Source organism: Squalius cephalus (assembly GCF_949319135.1).
Source record: "Squalius cephalus genome assembly, chromosome: 23".
NCBI classification, from domain to species: domain Eukaryota; kingdom Metazoa; phylum Chordata; class Actinopteri; order Cypriniformes; family Leuciscidae; genus Squalius; species Squalius cephalus.
Window position 1 is genome coordinate 8,542,875 of NC_137144.1, and position 24,057 is coordinate 8,566,931.

Below are 24,057 nucleotides of genomic sequence, written 5' to 3' on the forward strand. Positions count from 1 at the left end.
CTGAAAACGGCCTATTGGATGATATGTAGCTATGCTGCATTACAGTGTTGATTGAAGGTGAACATGTTTAAATGTGTCCTTATATTAGTTCATAATGTGTATATTTCTTTAAAAATGCATGTGAGTTGTCTAAAATGGGTAAAACACACAGAAATGTCTTGTTTGAATATGCGTTCCTGGTCAAGAGCTTTCCAAGTTCATAAACCAGTGATCACTGGTGCAAAATGGAAATCAGAGTGCCCAAGATAAAGAAGTATAATGGGAAAAAAAGTTTTAAACACATACAGTATGCCAAGTTCTTAGATATATATAGGCTACTGTATGTAATCTTTGTTTCCATGTTGATTTCATATGGCTTTTATGTTCAACAAGAAGTTTGGTGTCTAAAGGTCACTAAAGAAATCCTGTTGATGTAAGAAAAAAAAAAAAAAAAAAAAAAAACTAACACTCATGAATGAATATAAAAGCTTTTTTATTTTATTAATATCTGTGAAGGGAAAATAAGAAAATACATAAATTAAAACCATAAAACTAATTTAGAAAAGTTATTTAATTTAATAAGATCCAATTAGACGAGTGGGGAGTTAGCCCTGCATTAACGGGTGGAGCCAAGACTCAGACGAGGCAACACTCCTTGCGAGAGAGAGAATTAGCTGGCGCGATCCTGAAGAGAAGAGAAGAAAAAATAGAATTAGTACGAACAGTTGTATCAGAGAAATAACAGAGAGATTTTAAAATAAAAGTGTGGATTGAACGTTATCAGTCAATGATTACGGGTGAATATTAGTGCGAATGCTACAGGGAAAATACAGGCCTAAAGTTTAAGTTTTGCCTTTCTGAAACCTTTCATGAAAAATCGAATTCTCTTGGTATGCAGATTAACTGCTGTAAGGATGTATATTTTTGAAAGGAATGTCTAATTGTATTTTTGGCCTTGTCTTTTGCAAGGTTGGGTCTTTTCTTTTTCCAATTTTTCCTGAGTTGGATGCTGCACATTTCCTGGACACTGGACGATTTCTGGAGAATGTTTTGTATGTGTATTGTCCCTGCTTCACATCGGAAAAACTATTGCGAGCAGGAACTGGCGAGCCATGCCAATATAAGGACCAAGCTTTGTGGATCAAGGAATGAATGGAGTGGTAGGATTGTTCATATGTTTTTTCCTCCCTTTCTGACTGAACTGTGTTGCTCAGAACTCAATTGCGGAAGAAGGATCTCGTGCAAGCAGCATTGAACTGGGACTGAGATTTAATGAATTCCTAATTCATATCGAGACTGCTATTTCCTGACATCGTCATACTCAGATTCTAGACAGAATATGAGTCTGAAACTGCTCCATTGGGCGTGTTTCAACTGAACCAGGAAAGAAAATGCCTCTGCACTCAATTGGATAGACCAACAACCAATCAGAGCAATATGTTCTTCATTCATCTGAATGCGCGTGTTATACTGGGGCAGTTTTCCTGCTATCCTGGCAAGGAACTGCAAAGGGGCATGAAATAAACAACATATTTGTAATATTAGTAAGCGTTATTTTACAACTTCCAAAAAAGTAAAATATGACATATATTTCTAAAGTAAACAAAAAAGTCAATGTCATTACAATAATCATTGTTCCTCACCTCCTCTTCCTCCATCTCCTTCAGGATGGTTGCCAGATCTTTGCCCTGTAGTTCCTACTTCAGCAGCATTAGTTTCTGCTCAACCTCAGACATCAGCTGCAGTGTTTGTTCTTCTGAGTCTGAAGGCAGCTGTGGTGTCGGACCCTTCATCTGCCAGAGACCAAGAGGAATGCTCAGACATTTCATGCATGCATCGTTTGAATGTAAAAACGTTTCCTTAATCACTAACTACAGAGAAAACATCCCTGGACACATTTTAATGAATTTTTCTTATGCAGTTTCTACTCAATTTTACTAAAAAACCCCACAACATTCTAATACACTACCTACGCTATGTATCAGTCTCTGATGCACGTTGACTGAATAAAGTTGACATTTTGGTTTTTTGACGCACAAAAAGTATTCTCATCGCTTCATAAAATTAGGGATTAGGGACTTTTACGGGCTTCTCCCAAATCACGGAAGTGACCTCGACTCCGTCGTTTGGCTCAAGCTCATGGTGCAAAGGACCCTAGGTTGAATTTACTCTGAACCATCCCTTTAAAAAAGTTCAGTTAAAGGTGCCTTGTGTAATGCCCGCCAAAAAATCTATTCATACTCCACATTCCATACCAGATGGGGGCAGTATACCCCCAGAAAGTGAGTTGGTCTACTCTAGAGTAACAACCGAGAAACGGCATAGTCTCTATGCTCCGCCCCTACCTTCACAATGACCCTATAGCCATAGCCGAAGCCGAGCCAACTCCTAATAGAGGACGTTTTGACTCCAGAGGAACGTTGGTTGATGTCAAGTGATTTTGAAATATGACATCTTCAAGCTACTCCCCTTCACCTTTACCAGTGAATATGTTCATATTCATTTTGTTCATATTACATTTTTATTGTTAGTTTGAATTACATTAATTTGACAGACAGCATTCGCTGATGTTGACCAAGCTAGGGCCAACGTAACCAGAGCTGCCAACTCTCACGCATTCACCGTGAGAGACACGCAATTGACACTTTTCACATGCTCTCACGCCACACATCAATTTTCTCACGCACAGAAAAATCGCGAAGCAAAGAGGACACGGAGACCGACAGACTAGACAGAGCAGGTTAGTTATGATATAAAAAAATCTCAGCTCTCAGATTCTGTCAATTTTATTACACAATTCAAACAATAAATACCGTTTTGGCGCTTGTAAATGTTACACGACAGATCCCTAGCGCATGGTGAACAAGATACCATGTAAAGTTATCATGTAAATATCAAATGAGTTGAATGACTTCTCTGGGGATTTTACTTTGTTATAGAATTTACCAGTGTGATGAAATGTTCTTTTCATGTATTCTTTAATGTCTGTATTTAATATCTGAATGCAGCAACAGTGCTTGCTCATTTAGCCCGGCTTCCAGAAATGAAATATGGGCTTGTTTTGTGTTTGAGAAAGATCTTCAATGTGTTAAAACATATAGGGGTCATTGAAGCCAATAGTTTAAGGGACCATTTTTTTGTTAAAGCCTTACTTTCCAGTTAGACTAAAGTGTAGCTCTCCTTGAGAGAAAGAACGTATTATCTTGATGTTTTGAGAGGACTCTCCTGTTTATAGCTAGAGCCTGGCCAAATCCAACCTTAGAGAAGCTGTGTGTCGAAGAAGATTCAAGAAGAGAAGTCTTCTTGGTTACAGGTTAAGGAACCACTGGCATTATTGGAGATTGACTGAGTTGTTGTTCTGGACATGCTGGCGCCCAGCAATGCAGATCTAAGACCTAGAAGGTCACAACGTGCCTAACTTCAGGGTCTGAGTGTCAGCTGCATAATCGATGGAGATATGCTTCAGTCTATATGTATATGTGTGGAAAATTACTATGTTTATCTATTTCTTAGCCAATCAGAAACTGCAACCTGAATAAAGGACGTAGCTTAGACCTTGGTGAAGGGTATAACTGCTGTGTGTGTGTGTGTGTGTGTGTGTGTGTGTGTGTGTGTGTGTGTGTGTGTGTGTGTGTGTGTGTGTATGTGTGTGTGTGTGTGGTGTTGGGAATAACTGCTGTGATCTTTGTAACTGTAAGCGGGGCGGCCTACGAACTCCTGTGTGAGTCTTTAAACTGACTTCTGCTGATGAAACTGCAAATTATCTTCAGTAAAACTTTTCTTCAATTTATTATAATTCTGACTCCGGGGTCTTCTTTCAAACATTCTGGTCCTTGTGTCCTAAACTGCTACCCCCTAACACACTGAAAACAACTGAATGTTGTCTGTCCTCACCCGTGAGTCTGTGACTCCAGTGGCCTCTTTGATTTGCTGGAAAGCTTCCTCAAAAGGAGAGATGGCTTCCACTTCTTCTACTGCGCTGGCACTGCTCTGGGCCTCGCTGCTTAGCTCATCGGGGAGCTATTTTTCAACATTGATAATAATAAGAAAAGTTTCTTGAGCACCAAATCCATATTAGAATGATTTCTGAAGAATCATGTGACATTGAAGACTGTATATGATGCTGAAAATATAGCTTTGCGTCACAGGCATAAATTATATACTTAAATAGAAAACAGTTATTTTAAATTGTAATAATATATTTCACAATATTACTGTATTTCTCATCAAATAAATACAGCTTTGGTGAGCATAAGAGACCTTACAATATCGTAATTATTCCAAGCTTTTGACCGGTAGTGTATATACTTATAAATAGTTCATTGAATTGTCTATTTTATTTTATTGTTGTGAGCTTTGCAGCATGCTAACACCAAGCTCTATTAACATCGAGTCCAGTCTCCTGCGCACTTCACAGAAGAAGTACTATTAGTATGACACACACATTTTTATGCTTATTAGAGTATTACATTGTTAGCTGATGTGTGTACACCCAAAGCACTCTACAATCAGATCGGGGGTCTCCCCTCAACCACCACCAGTGTGCAGCATCCACTGTCAGAACAATGGCGCCAGTACTCTCACCACACACCAGCTATAGGTGGAGAGGAGAGAGAGTGATAAAGCCAATTGAAAGCATGAGGATTCTTATTAGTAGGCCATGATTGATAAAGGCCAATGGAGGGAATTTGGGCAGGACACCGGAGTTACACCCCTACCCTTTACGAGAAGCATTACTTGCACAACCTTTACCATGGCACACTTACACGTATGCTTGCTTTATTATCTCATTAAAATAAATATTTATCATTTATTAAATGCTTTGTCTTTACCATGGCTGCATCCTTTAAGAAGTGAGCGTCACTGTTCGTGACCTGCAGTTCTTTGAGCACTTGTGTCTGCCGGTGGATCTCTGCCTCCATCCTGTCCAGCTGTGGCTGAAATGTAAGACTGTTTTCCTGAAGAAACAAATAAGAGGATAATCATAAATGTTTATTTACCATGCTGTTCAAAAGATTGGGGTCGCTAAGAGTTTTAATCTCAAAGGGATTGTTCACCCAAAACTGAAAATTCTGTCATCATTTACTCACCCTCATGTGGTTCCAAACCCATAAGACTTTCGTTCATCTTTGGAACACAAATGAAGATATTTTTCTGTCCCTCCATTGACAGCCTATACAACTACCACTTTCAAACCCCAGAAAGGGAGTAAGTAATCATTAAAGTAATCCATGTGTCTCCAGTGGTTTATCCGCAACTTAAAAGTAGGGTAGGTAGGAATTGTCTAAAAAACTTATTTTCCAAATTTGTTTAAACTTTATTTATATATCAATACATAATTAAAATGTTAGTACTCTGAAAAAGAAAGTATAAAAATCGAGTGTCTGTAGACCTCTCACGACTGTTTTAAAGACAGCTCATTATTTCCATTCACTCCACCCCCTCCCTTCTGGGCTCCTTCCAAAGCCACACCCCCAAAACACATGAACGCGCGACTCCGACCGCTGAGCTGGAAGACGCATTATTTACCTGAGACGAGCGGAGAGGAAGGAGCACAGTGCATGTAGTGACATCATGTCAGAATCACATGTAATAAAAAAATCTAACTTTATCATTATGAATATAAACAAATAAGATGTATTTTAGTACTCACTATCAAGCTAGCATATTGATATTGGTAAAGTTTAAAATATTTTTTTTTTGATTCGCTAACGAGCTAGTTATATCTATAAGGCAAAGCTAAAAACAGGTTGTATTGATACACGTTTTTCCATTACCATCAGTTACACTGTGATGAAGATGAATTTCGTGTAAGATTCATAACATATATGGTGTTCTGCATGTAAGAGTTTCCATGATGAAAGCATTGTTGACTCTAATGAGGACTACACTCCAGAGACAAGTACCGCATCGTCAGCTCGAGGACAGGTCCGGGGTCGAGGGCGAAGCAGATGAGGTCGTGCAAGAGACCGTGCAACTAGGGTCCGAGGATATTGACACGCGTTTTATTTCTTTGTTTATCCAAAGACTTTTTTTTCATTACCTTTTCTAGTACTGTCTTCCTTTTTTGCCTTGTTTGCCTTCGCTAACTGCATATGCCGGTAATGTGAATTTTGATTGCTCTTTCTCTGCCATTGGTTTGCTATTCCTAGGTTCCGTGCCTCTTGAATTCCTCAAATCAAACGGGTTCGCGCAAGTGGGCAGATCCTGTGGCAAAAGGGTGGTTGCCATGGTTGCGAGAGAGTGACAGTCGCCCAAGCCAATCCTTTGTTTCGTCCCGAATGGAAATAATGAGCTGTGTTTAATGCAGATTAAACGGTCTAGAGTCACTCGCGATTTTTATACTCTTTTTTTTCAGAGTACTTACATTTTAATTATGTATTGATATATATAGAAAGTTTAAACAAAGTTGGAAAAAAGTTTTTTATAAAATTCCTACCTTCCCTACCTTTAATGAAGCGACACGAGTGCTTTGTTTGCGCAATAAAACACAATTTACCACTTTATTTACAAAATATAAATCTCCATTGCGCGTTCACGAGAGCATGTGTGTTGTGTTGACGCAAAAGCAGACGTTGTTGCATGAACGCATGCTGGAGATTAATATTTTGTATTAAGGTGGTAAATTATGGGTTTTTTTTTTTTCGCAAACAAAGCACTCTTTCATATTTTTAATAGATTACTTTAATGATGTCTTTACCACCTTTCTGGGGCTTGAAAGTGGTAGATTCGTAGCTATCAATGGAGGGACAGAAAGCTCTCAGATTTCATAACAAAAATATTCATTTGTGTTCCGAAGATGAAGAATTAATGACAGAATTTTCAATTTTGGCTGAACTAACCCTTTAATGAAAGAAGTCTCTTATGCTCACCTGTACAATTTAAAATAACTGTTTTCTATTTTGAACTATTTTATAATGTAATTTTTTCCTGTGATCAAAGCTGAATTTTCAGCAGCTATTCCTCTTCAGTGTCACATGATCCTTCCGAAATCATTCTAATATGCTGATTTGGTGCTCAAGAAACCTTTCTTATTATTATAAGAATAAGAATATCTTTTGAATGGTAGTGTCATTGGATACATTGGATAGCTAAAATTTTCCCCATCACATATATGGGGTATGATGCTTTATAATACACATCTGTGTGGGTTTATGTGTGTGTGCTGTGTCAGTCTGTACATGAATCCAGTTCATCTGTTCTTTCTCAGATACCTGTAGTTGGCCCTTCACTTTGAGGTATCCTCGCATTATGTTCTCTGCTTCATGATGTTTCATCTGCGTTTTCTCCAATCGGTTTTCCAGAATGAGCAATTTCTATAAAACAAGCACACAAGTTCATTCATTTTCTTGCTTGAACTAACATATTTAATTGTGCTCATCAATACAGGGTGTAAACACTCTTCAAGACAGATGGGAAGACGAAAGACTTGAGAGAAGGAAGAAGAGAATTTACATAGGAAGAATGACAGCTTAGGGAAACTTATGGCAGAGTTCTCTTCTTTACTCTAATTCTCATTATGATGTGCAAAAAAAATCTTATTCTTGTGAACTGTTTAGATTGTATAATAATAATGGTGATAATAAAACTGTGGGCATGGTTTTGGACAGGACAATTTTCAGTTTTTTTTAAAAAAAATTACAGTAAGGCGAAATTGGGACAAAAATGATTTGACTGGAATAAAGGCTCAATATTCTTACTGCTTTTTTTCCTTTTGATTTTGGGAGGAAACCTGGACGATTCTTAAATTGTAAGATTCACCAGTGTTCATTCAAAATGCACAGAAAAAAAAAAAAAAGACAGTTTCTACCTTTTCCTCCTCTAGTTTCTGGTTGTCAGGCAGAGGGTTTCTACTCTGTGGCTTCATGCTCTCGTACTGGAGCTTCAAGTCCTCCAAACTGTCCTCTGTGTCAGTGGTGTGTTTCATAGCATTCAGCTTCTTCAGTTTATCACACACCTCCTTCTCCAGCACCGTCTGAGCTGACTGCACAACAAAAATTACTGTCAACCACATCTGATATGCAGGTGATTCTGTAATCATGGGCAATTTAATGGAAATGGAAATGGACTGCATTTATATAGCGCTTTCACAGACCTATGGCCACCTAAGTGCTTTACAAAGTTACCCATTCACTCACTCACTCACACACCGACGGCGGTGTCAGCCATGCAAGGCGCCATCCAGCTCGTCGGGAGAAGCTGGGGTTAGGTGTCTTGCTCATGGACACCTCGACACTTGGTCAGGTGGAACCACCAACCTTTCGGTTTGTAGACAACCTACATGAACCACTGAGCCACTGCCGCCCCTATTTTTTCCTATGAATTCAACTGGATAGTACAAGTGAAAGAAGTGAAAAAAGGTTTTTAAATAACTGATATAAAGGTTCATTTAACCAGACCTTAACAGACATGTTTCTGAATGATGCTTTCTCCATCCCACGGTCTTGAAAAACATCCTTGATTACTTGTTCCTCTCCCTGGACAACCATGACCAAGATTGTAACATATTATGTATGTTATACATATATGAGGTTATGAGGACATCTAGTGGTCATCTGATATAATGACATCCAGAGTCACGGGGGTATGTTTTGGTTACTGAAGGCAGTACAATAAAGTTATGTGATGATGCAGCGGCTGGTGTTCGTCTGTCTGTCTAAAGAACAGAACATGGTGTCAGAATAAAAACTGATAAAAACGCAGAAAAAGAGGATGGCACAGTTACAGCCACCACCGCCATTGATTCTGCAAGGAAATCTCTCGGAAAATTGGAAGAACTGGATACAGAGGTTCGAACTTTTCTCGCTAGCTAGTGGAGTAGCAGAGAAGTCTGAGACGGTGCAGTGTGCTACATTTCTGCACGTGGCGGGGGAAGAGGCCATAAAAGTATGTAATACATTTGAGTTCTCAGCAGAGGAGAGAAATAAAATACAAATACTAAAAGACAAGTTTAAAAATTACTGTGAGCCTCGAAAAAACCTACCGTACATCAGACATGTCTTCTTCACGAGATCGCAAGGGCCTGCAGAAACAATCGACACGTACGTCACTGATCTGAAAAGCAAAGCAAAAGACTGTGAGTTTGGTGATCTGCACGATTCTTTAATTCGAGATAGGATTGTATGTGGCATAAGAGAGGATCAACTAAAAGGCAGACTTCTAAGAGAAACGGATCTCACATTGGAAAAGGCCAGAGACATTTGCAGGGCCAGCGAGATCACGTCGAGTCAAATGAAAGCACTCAATGATGAAGTAAATGTACACAAAGTTGAATCCATAAAGCCAAGGAAAAGAGACACCAAATCAGAGCAGACGTCAGTGATGAGAAAGGAATGCAGCAGATGCGGCAACAAGCACGAGTACAGAAAATGCCCAGCCTACGGGAAAACATGCAAGTCTTGTCAGAAGAAAAATCATTTTGCAAAGATGTGTAATACCAAAGACCTGCAGAGTCAGAGCAAAAGAATGCACGTGATTGAACAAGATGGTAACATGTTTATCGGTACAGTAACAGTGGAAAAAGAAAGAGCTGTACTCTCCATCAACTCAAGTAAGGAGGATGAACAATGGGTCGAGACAATCCAGATAAACAAGAATGATGTAAAAGTGACTCTGGATACAGGTGCTGAATGTAATGTCATGTCAGAAAGAGTGTACAAGTTGCTAAACATAGCAGGGAGACTGCAGAGATCAAGCTGCAAACTTGTTACATATTCTGGACACAAGATGGCGCCATTGGGCAAGAAAGCACTGAATTGTGTGTACAAAGGACAGAAATATAAAATCCTGTTTGAAATAATGAAGCATGATGCACCTGTCATTCTAGGACGATCTGCATGTCAGAAAATGGGCATGATTAAAAGACTGTACGAAATTGAAAAGAGCAGTGACATTCTCAAGGATTTTGACGATCTATTTGAAGGATTAGGCTGTTTACCAGGAGAACACCACATACAAATTGATCCAAATATCAGACCAGTTGTGCATGCGCCAAGAAGGATACCTGTAGCTCTGCGAGAGAAAGTGGTTGAAGAACTACAAAGAATGGAGCAGATGGGGGTCATCGCAAAGCAAACTGAACCAACTGAATGGGTCAACAGCATGGTTACTGTAGTAACATCGAAGAAAATGCGCATTTGTATGGATCCTAAAGATCTCAATCTGGCAATAAAAAGAGAGCATTATCCAATGTTGACAGTAGAAGATGTGGTCTCAAGAATGCCGAATGCAAAGTACTTTTCTGTACTAGATGCGAATCAAGGGTTTTGGCAGATAAAGCTGGATCATGAAAGTTCAAAGCTTTGCACAATGAACACACCAATTGGGCGATACCGTTTTCTTAGGTTACCTTTCGGTATTTCCTCAGCGTCAGAAGTCTTTCAGAGATCCATTGCGCAAATGATAGAAGGACTGGAAGGTGTGGTAAATATCATCGATGACTTGCTGGTGTGGGGAGACTCCATTCAAGAGCACGATGAAAGGCTAGCAAAGCTGCTGGAATGTGCAAGAAAAAACAATTTAAAGCTCAACAGGAACAAGTGCAAAATAAGAATGACGGAGATCAAATACATAGGACACATACTGAGTGCTCAAGGAGTTAAGCCAGATGAAGAAAAGGTAAGGGCAGTGGCTGAAATTCCACCACCACAAAGCAAGCAAGAACTGCAAAGATTTCTTGGAGTAGTGCAATATCTGGCAAAGTTCATTCCCAATATGTCTGACATAAGTGCACCTTTGAGGAAATTGCTGGAGAAAGAGACAGAGTGGCACTGGGAGGATGCTCAACAGCAAAGTTTCAAAAAACTGAAATATTTGGTTACTCAAAGTCTTACTTTGAAATTCTTTGATGTGAGCAAACCGGTCACATTGTCGGTAGATTCCAGTTCAGAAGGAATAGGAGCTGTGATTCTGCAAGAAGGAAGGCCAGTGGCTTATGGCTCGAGAGCTCTGAATGACTGTCAGCGTGGATACGCACAAATTGAAAAGGAGTTGTTAGCCATAGTTTATGGATGTGAGAAATTTCACCAGTATGTGTGTGGGAAGGAAATCACGGTTGAAAGTGATCACAAGCCATTAGAGAGCATATTTAAGAAGCCACTGCATCAGGCTCCTATGAGATTACAAAGAATGCTTCTACGACTACAGAGATACAGTCTGAAGGTGATGTACAAACCTGGTAAGGAACTATACATAGCAGATGCTCTAAGTCGTGCTTATCTACACGAACAGAAGGAAAATCTGCTGGAAGAGGATCTTGCAGTGAACTGGATTACGCCACAACTTCCTATTTCAGAACAGAAACTGGATACTTTCAAAAAAGCAACAGCAGAGGATGCAGAAATGCAAATGTTGAAAAATGCAGTGCTGAATGGATGGGCGAAAGAACGATCTATGATGCCAAGATCAATACAGCAATACTGGACATTTCGAGAGGAAATCAGTCATGAAGATGGTCTAAAGCACATAAGCTCATTGTTCCAAATCAGCTAAGACAGGAAATGATCAACAAAATACACGAGTCACACCTGGGAATTGTCAAATGTAAGGCAAGAGGCAGAGACATTTTGTACTGGCCAGGTATGTCGACACAAATTGAGGATGCAGTTTCCAGATGTGCTACCTGCAATGAAAACAGGAACAACAATCAAAAAGAGCCATTGTTCCAACATGATGTGCCAGGGCGACCTTGGGAAAAAATAGGTACGGACATTTTTTACCATAGTGGTTCAGCATTTCTGTTATGGGGCAATTCCACGCAAAAATGTCACATCCATAACGCCAACTAAATACCATTGCATTGTGTTGGTGTTATGGATGTGACAGTTTTGCGCGGAATTGCCCTATGTGTGGACTACTTTTCAAAGTACACTGAGGTAAAACTACTCAGGGACACGACAAGCTGTGGAGTCATCAGGGAAATGAAGTCCATCTTTGCAAGACATGGAATTGCAGATATAGTAGTATCTGACAATGGACCTCAGTATGCAAGTGCTGAATTTTCAGGTTTTGCAGAGGAATGGGGATTCAAGCATGTGACTTCAAGTCCGGGTTATGCACAGTCTAATGGACAAGCCGAGAGAGCAGTGCAAACATTGAAAAATCTCTTAAAGAAAGCGCAGAGTAGTCAATGTGATCCGTACATAGCACTACTGGAGTACCGGAACACGCCAATGGAAGGGATAGGATTATCACCTGCACAATTACTGATGGGGAGACGTCTCAGGACGAAGATACCAACATCATCTGCATTGCTTACCACGGAGACAATGTTGCAAGTGCATGAGCAACTTAAGCAGAGACAGAAGAAACAGAAACAGTATTACGACAGGATGGCTAAATACTTACCTGATTTGCAGCCTGGAGAAGGAATAAGGATGCAAAAGGGAGATTCATGGAAGCCAGCTGTTGTTCTGGAAAAGCATGAACAGCCACGTTCTTTTATAGTAAAGACTCCTGATGGAAAGCTGTTCAGACGAAATCGCAGACATTTGAGAAAAACAAGAGAAACAGACTCTTCAACATTTGAGAGAAGCGTTGACATGGATACTGGTAGTCAGCAGTCGGTTGATGCATCACAGAGCAATGCACTTGACAGTAAAGACATTTCAAATGAAAGAAATGATAGTGAAAGTGCAGAGAAAGAGCAAGCTTACCATACAAGGTCTGGAAGAAGGGTAAAAATACCTGAAAAATACAAAGACTGAGAGTTAATACAATGTATGTGCATTGTTAAATGTGCAATAAGTTGAAATGCAACAGTTTGTGTAAAAATGCATTTGTAAAAATGTGTTAAATAATTTTGTTGTTATGCTGAAAGTTTGGTAAATGAAACTCAAATGTTGTGTTTAAAAGTTTGTGCAAAAGTTCTATGCATCAGTATAAAGGAATGTACTTAAGAAGGGGGATGTAACATATTATGTATGTTATACATATATGAGGTTATGAGGACATCTAGTGGTCATCTGATATAATGACATCCAGAGTCACGGGGGTATGTTTTGGTTACTGAAGGCAGTACAATAAAGTTATGTGATGATGCAGCGGCTGGTGTTCGTCTGTCTGTCTAAAGAACAGAACAAGATATGCATCAAATACAGATATAACGTGACTTAAATGATATGGGACATTACATTCAATGTTAATGAAATTTAACATTACATATGTGTGTGTGTGTTCATAATGTCTGACCTCAGCCAGTTTCTTGAGCAGGTTTTCATTCTCATGTCTTAGCTTAAAGATGGTTTCTCTGTTCTTCTCGATGACAGACTGAGAGCTTTCGAAATACGCGCTTCTGTCTCTCTCTAGTGGACAGAGAGAGAAACATTCAGCGGCCATGCGAAGTTGGGTGTAATGTCATGCAATATTAACTTTCTGTAGACAATTTTATTGAGCTCTTTATTCAATTTAAAAGTAATATAAATGTATTAAACAGCTGTAGAAGCAACTTTGCTATATAATAACTCCAGGCTGACATTACAACACAACATTGCCTGTTATGTTCATTGGATTAATTGTTTTAGGTTTCACATTTGGGACTCTTATTTTGAAAATTACCAGACTAAGCAAGGGAGCAGCCATTTTAGTTTCAGTTTGCTCAGCTCTCTCTAGCATTAAGTTCCATGTGACTGCCGCTCCAGTTTTCTTTAATGTTCATGCCTTCGAAAGCATTGTCAGTAAGTAATTATTGTAAAATGTGTAAATTGAGAATATTTCCTTTATTTCCTATGCTATTTTCGTAATAATTAAGTGTTGTTTTATACCCCAATTGCTCAACTGGTAACTCTGCTCTGTCAGCCTTTATATTGTGTATATATCTTGTATTGTTTTTACTAAAAGCAATTTATTTGTGTATTGTTTTTGATAGTTACACTCTCCTTTGAAGCATATTGGAGTAAACATCAGGAGTTTTGAAAACTACATCCTGGCTCCAGTCTTTATTTGAAGGGAGTTTGGCTTGCTGCTAAATTGTGTTCACACATATGGAAACACACAAGGAGAGCAGTATAGTGAAATGACAGCCTCAGCTGGCCGAACATCTTGGCAGAAGCATACAGCAGCAAGTAGTGAGCATCATGGCTGAAAGGTATCCAGAACACACCACATTAGGAAAGATACAAAGTAAAAGTAACAGAACATCTGACACATCCTCTAAAAGTTCCATAAGAACTTCAAGATCCTCAAGATCTTCAGTTGGTGTTGCTGCAGCACGTGCTAGAGCTAAGGCAGAGGCAGCACGTGCACGAGTTACCTTTTCAGAGAGAGAAATTGCAATTAAGGTGGACTCAGCCAGGCTACAAGCTAACTTGGAAGCCCTACATCTGGAAAAAGAGGCTGCAGCTGCTAGTGCAGAAGCAGATATATTAGAAGCAGCAGCAGAGTTAGAGGATGAGGAGCCATATGAAAGGAAATGTCACTCTTCATCAGCACAAAGCACAGAAAAACGTGTTTGTGATTATGTCAGGGACCAAGCTACATATCTCAGTGAGCAGGCCGACTTAGCCGCTGATCAGTCTCATGATCGCAAATCTGAACCAGACCAAGTAAAGGATCAGAACCAGTTTACTTTTCAAAATGAACCAAGTATAGTGCATGTGAATGATAACCAGTATGTCGTACTTGATGCATGTTCTACATCTTCATCTCTAAGAGTACCAAAACTGCAACAAGTAAAACTCCCAAGAAACATGAAAAAGGAGTCGATAGAAACACCATTCAGCAAAAAATGGCAGCAACAGGCTAAGTGTAGTGGTGTATCCAGATCTTTGCCACAACACTCAGAAACTTCAGGCATGATGGACCTAGTGAAATATTTTGCACGTCGTGAGCTGGTGAGCAGTGGTTTAACACGCTTTGATGATCGCCCTGAAAGTTACAGAGCCTGGAGGTCCTCTTTTATCAACACAATCAAAGACTTGGGTCTTACAGCCAGTGAGGAGCTAGACTTGTTGTCAAAGTGGCTTGGTAAAGAATCTTCAGAATACGTGAGACGTCTCAGGGCAGTTCACATAGGAAACCCAGACACAGCCTTGAAAATGGTCTGGAACAGACTTGATGAATGCTACAGCTCACCTGAAGTAATCGAAAGTGCGTTGTTTAAGAAGTTAGACAGTTTTCCCAGGATTTCAGGTAAAGACAACCTCAAACTAAGAGAGCTTGGAGATCTTTTAATGGAGCTGCTCTCAGCCAAAGAAGACGGCTATCTACCAGGTTTAGCCTACTTAGACACTGCTCGCGGCATTAGGCCCATCGTTGAAAAACTGCCATATACCTTACAAGAGAAATGGATTTCTCAAGGCTCAAAGTTCAAAGAAGAATTTGGTGTCACTTACCCTCCTTTCTCGTTCTTTACTCAGTTCATTTGCAATCATGCTAAAACACGTAACGATCCCAGCTTCGCCTTTTCTAGTAGTTGTCGCTCACAGTATGAAGGACTCACTGTAAACTGCTCTAACTTCAAGACACCAGTGTTGGTACACAAAACTGAAATCTCTCATAGTGCATTTTCAAGACAAAACGCCTTCTAAAGATGATCTAGCCAAATACTGTCCCATACACAACAAACCCCACCCTTTAAGGAAATGTCGAGGCTTCAGGTTGAAAACTATCGATGAGCGAAAAGCATATCTAAAAGAGCATGGGATCTGCTTTAGGTGCTGCTCATCATCATCACACCTTGCTCGCGATTGCAAAATCACTCTAAAGTGTGATGAGTGCAACAGTAACAGTCACAACTCAGCTCTACATCCTGGTCCACCCTCATGGGCACCCAAAATACGAAGTCCTCCATTACAGCATGGCGGGGAGGATGCAGGAGAAAATCCAACAACACAAGAGGTGAGCTCCCTCTGCACTGAAGTTTGTCACGGCCTTTCCACAAAATCTTGCTCCAAAATATGTCTTGTCAAGGTGTATCCTGTGGGACATCCTGAGAATGCAGTAAAGATGTATGCTATGCTCGATGATCAGAGCAACAGATCTCTGGCCAGGTCAAGATTTTTCGACATATTCAACATCAATAGCAAAGCATCTCCTTACAGCAGGGGTGGGGAACGTCGGTCCTGGAGAGCCACTGTCCTGCAGAGTTTAGCTCCAACCCTGATAAAAACTCATCTGATTGTAGCCTTAATGATCCTAAAGACATTGATTAGCTGGTTCAGGTGTGTTTGATTAGGGTTGGAACTAAACTCTGCAGGACAGTGGCTCTCCAGGACCGACGTTCCCCACCCCTGCCTTACAGCCTAAAAGACATGTGCTGGGTTGATTGAGTGCTCAGGAAGAAAAGCAAACGGCTATCAGATTGAAGCGGCAAATGGTGGAATTAGTCTTGCGCTTCCAACATTAATTGAATGTGATGAAATACCCAACAACCGTGATGAAATTCCAACACCTGAAGCTGCTTTCCATCAACTTCACCTCAAGCATATTGCAGCCGAAATCCCAGCTCTGGATCCAGAAGCCCACATCCTCCTTTTGCTTGGACGTGACATACTCAGAGTTCATAAAGTGAGGAAACAAATTAATGGCCCACATAACACACCCTTTGGCCAAAAACTTGACCTAGGATGGGTTCTGGTCGGTGAAGTATGCCTAGGAGATGTGCACAAGCCCAGTGTTTCCAGTTTCAAGACAAACATCTTAGAAAATGGAAGACCCTCACTGTTTATTCCTTGTACAAGTCACGTACACATTAAAGAAAAGATCACCAGTAACTTAACAGCTCTGCATACAGCTCATGACTTCGAAACCCACTGGAACATGAGCAAAGACAATCTCGGCCAGACTCTATTTAAGAGATCAGAGAATGACAATAAGCCTGCACTCTCCATCGAGGATGAAGTCTTTCTAAAGATTATGGAGAAAGACGTTTTCCAAGATAATTCCAACAGTTGGGTGGCACCTCTTCCTTTTAGGTCTCCACGGCCAGTTCTTTCAAACAACAGAGATCAAGCTTTGAGCCGCCTCTCTTCCTTACGACGTACCCTAGAACGGAAGCCAGATATGAAAGAACAGTTTGTAACTTTCATGCAAAAACTATTCGACAGTGACCATGCAGAACTTGCAGCTCCGCTACCAAAGGGAAATGAATGCTGGTACTTACCACTATTCGGAGTCTATCATCCCAAAAAACCAGATCAGATCAGGGTAGTATTTGACTCCAGCGCACAGCATGAAGGTATCTCTCTCAATAATGTGCTCCTCACTGGACCAGACCTTAATAACAGCCTCATTGGTGTCCTGATGCGCTTTAGGAAAGAGTGTGTAGCAGTGATGGCAGACATACAACAAATGTTTCACTGTTTTATGGTGAGAGAAGATCACAGAGATTACCTACGCTTCCTATGGTACCGTGATAACGACCTTAACAAGGACATTGTCGAATACAAGATGAAAGTCCATGTCTTTGGCAACAGCCCTTCCCCGGCAGTAGCGATTTACTGCTTAAGACGAGCAGCAGAGAAGGGTGCGCCGCAACACGGTCCAGACACCAGGCACTTTGTGGAACGTGGATTCTATGTGGATGATGCACTAATTTCCTTGCCAACTGAAGAGGAAGCAATAGACCTACTAAAGAGAACACAAGCATCCCTCTCCGAATCAAACCTGCGGCTGCACAAGATTGTATCCAACAGTCTACAAGTACTCAAAGCATTCCCAACTGAAGATCACGCAAAAGACATCAAAGACCTCGATCTCAGTGGAACAACTATGCCTACACAACGCAGCCTTGGTCTGAATTGGGAAACTGCGACTGATACATTTACATTTAAAGTATCAGTCAACGACAAACCATTCACCCGCCGTGGTGTCCTATCCATAATCAATAGTCTCTTTGATCCTCTCGGTCTTGTGGCTCCTGTCACTATACAGGGGAGGTTTCTACTTCGAGAGCTATCCACTGAAGGAACAGACTGGGATGAACCACTGCCACAGGAGAAACGTGGTGAGAGGGAATCATGGAGACATTCATTGAAAGACTTGCAACACCTTCACATTCCTCGTCCTTACACACCCATCTCTCATTCAAAGGCAATTCACAAAGAAATCTGTGTTTTCTCTGATGCGTCTACAAAAGCCATAGGAGCTGTAGCATATCTAAGGGCAGTAGATGGAGATGGACAGATCAGCATTGGCTTCATCTTAGGAAAAGCAAAACTGACGCCAAAAAACCAGCCTACCATACCCCGATTAGAGCTTTGTGCCGCAGTCTTAGCAGTGGAGGTAGCAGAACTCATTGTTCAAGAGATTGACTTCAAACCGGATGCTATTACCTTCTACAGTGATAGCAAAGTTGTACTTGGGTACATCTATAACGAAACTAAACGTTTCTACGTTTATGTCCACAACAGGGTGCAGAGAATCAGACAATTTTCAGAACCAAAGCAATGGCGATACATACCCACAGAGCACAATCCTGCTGACATTGCTTCCAGGTCCATCCATGCATCGCAACTCGTGAAATCTAACTGGTTTACAGGTCCGGCATTCCTGCATAAGCCACATGAAGATGACTTCATTATGACAGACAACTTTGCGCTTGTGGACCCAGATTCAGATACAGAAATCAGGCCAATCGTGACAGCTTGCACCACAGGAAAGAAGGATAAACAACTCACCTCTGACAGGTTTCAGAGGTTCTCCTCTTGGAAATCCTTACAAAGAGCCATTGCATCGCTCATCCATGTAGCTTGCTCTTCTAGATCCACCAATGAATCCAACACATGCAGCGGTTGGCACCTTTGTTCACAAGCACGTACTGTAAGTGAGCTGTTAAAAGCCAAGAATGTGATAATCCGCTCTGTGCAAAAGGAATCATTCAGCAAGGACATCGAAACACTCTCTAAGGGAGCACACTTGAGCAGCAAAGTTCCACTCTCAAAACTCAATCCTTTCTTAGATGAGGACGGCCTACTCCGAGTCGGAGGCAGATTAAAACTGGCAGATTTAAGCTACCCAGAGAAAAACCCAGTCATCTTACCTGGCAAGCATCACGTTTCTGCGTTACTCATAAGGCACTACCATGAACGTGTGGAGCACCAAGGCCGCATATTCACAGAAGGGGCCATTCGTGCTGCTGGATTATGGCTTATTGGAGGCAAGAGGTGCATAAGCAGTATACTTCATGGATGTGTAACCTGTGGTAAACTTCGTGGTAAACTAGAAATGCAGAAAATGTCAGACTTGCCACCAGAACGACTAAGCGTGTCACCACCCTTTACTTACACTGGCTTAGATGTCTTTGGGCCTTGGACAGTGGTAGCTCGCCGCACAAGAGGAGGTCAAGCTCTCAGTAAACGCTGGGCGGTGCTTTTCACCTGCATGAGCACCCGTGCAGTTCACATTGAAGTCATTATGTCTATGGACTCTTCGAGTTGTATCAATGCACTTCGCAGGTTTTTCGCGATCCGTGGCCCTGCAAAACAACTGCACTCAGACTGTGGAACCAACTTTGTTGGTGCTTGCAACGAGCTTGAATTCCACAAAGTTATTAAAGAAACAAAGGTGCAAAGATACATCAATAACGAGGAATGCACATGGGTTTTCAACCCACCACACTCCTCCCATATGGGAGGTGCATGGGAGCGAATGATTGGTCTGGCTCGTAGAATTCTTGACTCAATGCTGATGCGGGAAGGACACTCTAACCTCTCAGATGAAGTGCTTTGTACACTTATGGCGGAAGTGACAGCAATTATTAACAGTAGACCTCTCGTACCTGTTTCTATGGATGCAGACTCACCCTTGATTCTTACCCCTGCAATGCTCTTGACACAAAAAGCAGGTTTTTCACCTCCAGCAGGAGACTTCTCTGAAAAGGACATCTACAAACGCCAATGGCGGCAAGTACAGAGCCTAGCCAACCAATTTTGGTGTCGCTGGAAACAGGAATATCTGCAAACACTGCAGGTTCGTCACAAATGGCAGGAGCCATACTCAAACATCCAGGAGGGTGACATAGTACTACTAAAGGACAATCAAGTGGCCCGAAATGAATGGCCTATGGCACTCGTCACAAGTGTTTTCCCTGGTCAAGATGGAAAGGTTCGAAAGGTTGAACTTAAAGTAACTAAAGAAGGGTCCAGCAAAACTTTCTTGAGGCCTATATCTGAAGTCATTCTCCTGCTTAGAAAATAAGAAAACTCCTTTAAACAGTTGGTATAGATGACATCTTTATAGATGTCAGGCGGGGAGTGTTATGTTCATTGGATTAATTGTTTTAGGTTTCACATTTGGGACTCTTATTTTGAAAATTACCAGACTAAGCAAGGGAGCAGCCATTTTAGTTTCAGTTTGCTCAGCTCTCTCTAGCATTAAGTTCCATGTGACTGCCGCTCCAGTTTTCTTTAATGTTCATGCCTTCGAAAGCATTGTCAGTAAGTAATTATTGTAAAATGTGTAAATTGAGAATATTTCCTTTATTTCCTATGCTATTTTCGTAATAATTAAGTGTTGTTTTATACACCAATTGCTCAACTGGTAACTCTGCTCTGTCAGCCTTTATATTGTGTATCTTGTATTGTTTTTACTAAAAGCAATTTATTTGTGTATTGTTTTTGATAGTTTCACTCTCCTTTGAAGCATATTGGAGTAAACATCAGGAGTTTTGAAAACTACATCCTGGCTCCAGTCTTTATTTGAAGGGAGTTTGGCTTGCTGCTAAATTGTGTTCACACATATGGAAACACACAAGGAGAGCAGTATATTGCCATCCTTGAGAGTATATGATTAATAAGAACAATAATAAGAAAACAATTGAAATACTTATTATTCCACTACTGCCGCAATATTACTGACTATTTAAGCAGGTTTTAACTTAACGTTAAATGTTTCAGCTTAATTGGCGAAATCTGTAGGCCTAATAAAAAACGAGTGGCTTCCATTCTATTAAAATAAATAAATAAACGTTGTTAGATAGCTATAGCCAATGGTTATCATTATTGTAAAGAAATATCACAATTTTAAACACAAAAAGTTATTCAGTAACACAGAATTAGATATTCAAAAAGTTAACAGTCTGATAAAGCATAATACTGTATATACAAATGACAACAAAAAATAGGCTACACAATAATCTATAATTAGCAAAAACAAAATTAATAGATTTGTAACACTTTTGTGTAGGATTGAGTGCGAAACAAACACAAATGAATCTTCCAGGTGAATTGTTCAAACATAATTTCTCACAGAACTGAACATTCCAGACACCAAATCACCAACCCCAGAGCCATAAAAGAAGGCTCCAGCCAGCCAGTCTCCGTTGACCAACGAAAACCCCCAGCTAAGAACTTTATGGCCATGCAAGCTTCAAAGAAGATGAGCCCAACTAAAGAAAGAACTGGTCAATGTAAGATAGCTTGGAAAAGAATGATTGGCTCAGAGATAGCACAATTCAGCCCGATCAAGATAACAGCAGAAGCTGCTCGAGCCCACAACATTCCAGACCCCTCCTTAAGGACCTCTGATAGACCTCAGGGTGTAAAATCGTTTCAAACCACAGAACTGAGATTTTACCTATAACATACATAAAATCATTCAAGAACAATTTTCAATGGACTTATAGATCAAGCATCATGCAACGACATGATTCTATATTGTTCCTACAATAGATGGGTGTATCTGATATGCTTAGATGCCATACAATTCATGTAATTGTTATTATTGTTAGATGTTTGAATGAAAATGTGTTGTGTTTCATATCAATATTATCGTATGTTCTTAATTCAAAGGATGGCTTGATTGAAATCTGTGGAAAATGTTTTGGATTCTTATAATAGTAATAATGTCTTAGCTGTGGCCTCTGTACTCTTTGCTAGAGCTTAGAGAGTAAGGAGAGCACAGATAAGCTTGATTTATGATAAGAAGTGAAGAGAACGCCACCTCCTAAACAAAGACAGTGTCTAATTGGTTAGAACTGATCCAGGAGGCTGGGCGGACATTTGAGTTTAAACTCTTAACACCAGAACAAAGTTTAGAGTTTTTAGTGCAGAACCAAAAATGCAGCGGGAGATGAAGATCTAAGACCGACTAGGAACCATGTAAACGCGCAGACGAAACAACCCAAATCAAGATCTTGAGAACATGGGTTTAACAGCTTCATTCAAGCCATCATCTACTCTTCTCAATTTCCTTTCTTTTCTTAGTTTCCTTTCTTTTCCGTTGTGAGTCTCGGTTCTAAGTTAAGTTTTGCGACAAGATTTCGAGCCACGTTTCTTCTGCAAAGCCAGCTTCAAACAAAGACTTTCATTCCGCCAGCACGCCACGTGACTGACCACGTGACCCAGACATCAGGCACTCGGAGACCAGCCAACGAACGGACCAGGAAAACCCCTTTCACGCAACAAAAAGGGAATCCCCAAAAGCAAAGACAAGCAAGTACTGCCTCCAGACTCTTAAACTGAACTGGTGTATTTGATACAGATTTAATAACCTAGGAAACGATAAAAGGGTTAAACTAATGATTGATGGTTCATTCAGGTTGTGTTTTATAAGTGCATAGAAACTTGGGATTACATCATCTCACTCCTAAACTCACTCTTAAAACTTAATCTTTCCTTACTCTCTTTCTTTCTGCAACGCGTATGAATGTGTGTGTGTCTGTGTTAGATATTAGTTATGTGTTAGAATAATCAATAAAGTCTTGTTTGTATTCTAAAGAGAAATATTACTTGTGTTATTTTGCTTACAAATTTAATGTCTTAAACTTCTGATCTAAGTTACCTTGCTAACTATATAGTGTTTCACTATAGTTCGGATATTTATATCCGTTGCAGAGTTGATAGTTACAGCCAGTTCAAATGAACCGCGAACGAGTCATTTGCTCGGTTGTAATAAGTGACTCTTTTGAATTCCCTATACATTAATTAATAATTCCTTTGAGCTAAATTGTAATCACTACAAATTACAAATATCCTACATTATATTGGTGGAGAATGCGGGCAGTTTAACCTAAATTGTAAGCATATACGAAGTAATTTATATTTTCATTTTCATGCGGATGAGAGATCCGAACCTCTGAGAGTCTGTGTATGACGTATGCAGCGCGCGCCGCGCGCTGTTTGAATGGATGTCTGCTGCTTGAGCTGCTACTCTAGTCTAGTCTGCCTCCCTTCCCGTGTTATTTTATTTTAAACTGCAGTAAAATAACCCAAGATATAAGATCCCACGCAACGATAAGGTAACAATTGAGCGTGTCCCTCGATTCTGAAATACTTTAATTATAGCTAAGACATCTGCGTGTTCCAGAGTCTTTCAAATAGCTATAACGTTAGGCGTGTTTGTATCAGTCAGAGAGCTGAATGAAATTAAAACTGCAGTAATTAAAATAACCATGTAAAGGACGGACGAGCGTGTCCCTCGTCTAACGTGAACGTTAGTCCTTATTTATCTGATCGTCACTCAGTGCGTGTTCCACTGGGACGAATATTCTCCTCACAGATTAGTCTTTGTTTCTCAGGTTGTCTGTGCGTGTCCCACGGCAATCCCGTGATAAACTATAAGCTTATCTGTGTCTGTTCAATTAATTCTCGTGTAAACACTGCGTATGTCCGAGTATAGTTGAATAGGAATTATTTAAAGTTGTGTTCAAGTAAAGCTTGACGTTGAAACTCAACCAACAGTTAAAAAACCCTGTTGTTTTTGTGTGCTCAGATAACATTGCACAGAGACGATCCACTGAGATCGTTATTCCATCTATTATACAGCGAAAAGCTGCTGTTGCTTCCTTTAAAGTTAAAACTCACTCTAAAAAAAAAAAAGGAAAAACTGAGTGAAGCCCCACGTCGTAAAACAGCTACGAGTGGCGTCCCATTTGTACAGGTTGAAATGCGCCGACGTTTCACGTAATATTATCAACTGTACGTGCATATTTCTTTGAACATTGTTGAAATGCGCCGACATTTCATGTAACATGCATTACTGTTACAAACTGTAATTCACATGTTTGCCACTAGAGTTTGTTTTGTCGCCATAGTTACAATCGTGACACGGAAGTCTTAACCAACGCTTCCGGAAGAACTCTGAACCCAACAAACTTCTTTGGTGGCTAGGCTAGCTAAGCTAAAGCTAAGCTAAGTAGTTGTT

The 24,057-nt window shown here is 40.4% G+C and overlaps 1 protein-coding gene across 1 annotated transcript; it reads right to left on the reverse strand.

Annotated features, from left to right (window-relative positions):
• Nucleotides 1–456: 456 nt before the first annotated feature.
• Nucleotides 457–13,314, reverse strand: LOC307151636 (outer dynein arm-docking complex subunit 3-like; the record flags this gene model as incomplete). Its single annotated transcript, XM_079859750.1, has 8 exons — nucleotides 457–664; nucleotides 1,623–1,772; nucleotides 3,874–3,999; nucleotides 4,812–4,937; nucleotides 7,194–7,295; nucleotides 7,790–7,963; nucleotides 8,379–8,456; nucleotides 13,168–13,314. The coding sequence occupies 7 exons, from the start codon at nucleotides 13,312–13,314 to the stop codon at nucleotides 1,677–1,679; spliced, it is 849 nt and encodes a 282-aa protein (XP_079715876.1). The 3' UTR covers nucleotides 457–664; nucleotides 1,623–1,676.
• Between the last annotated feature and the right edge of the window lie 10,743 nt (nucleotides 13,315–24,057).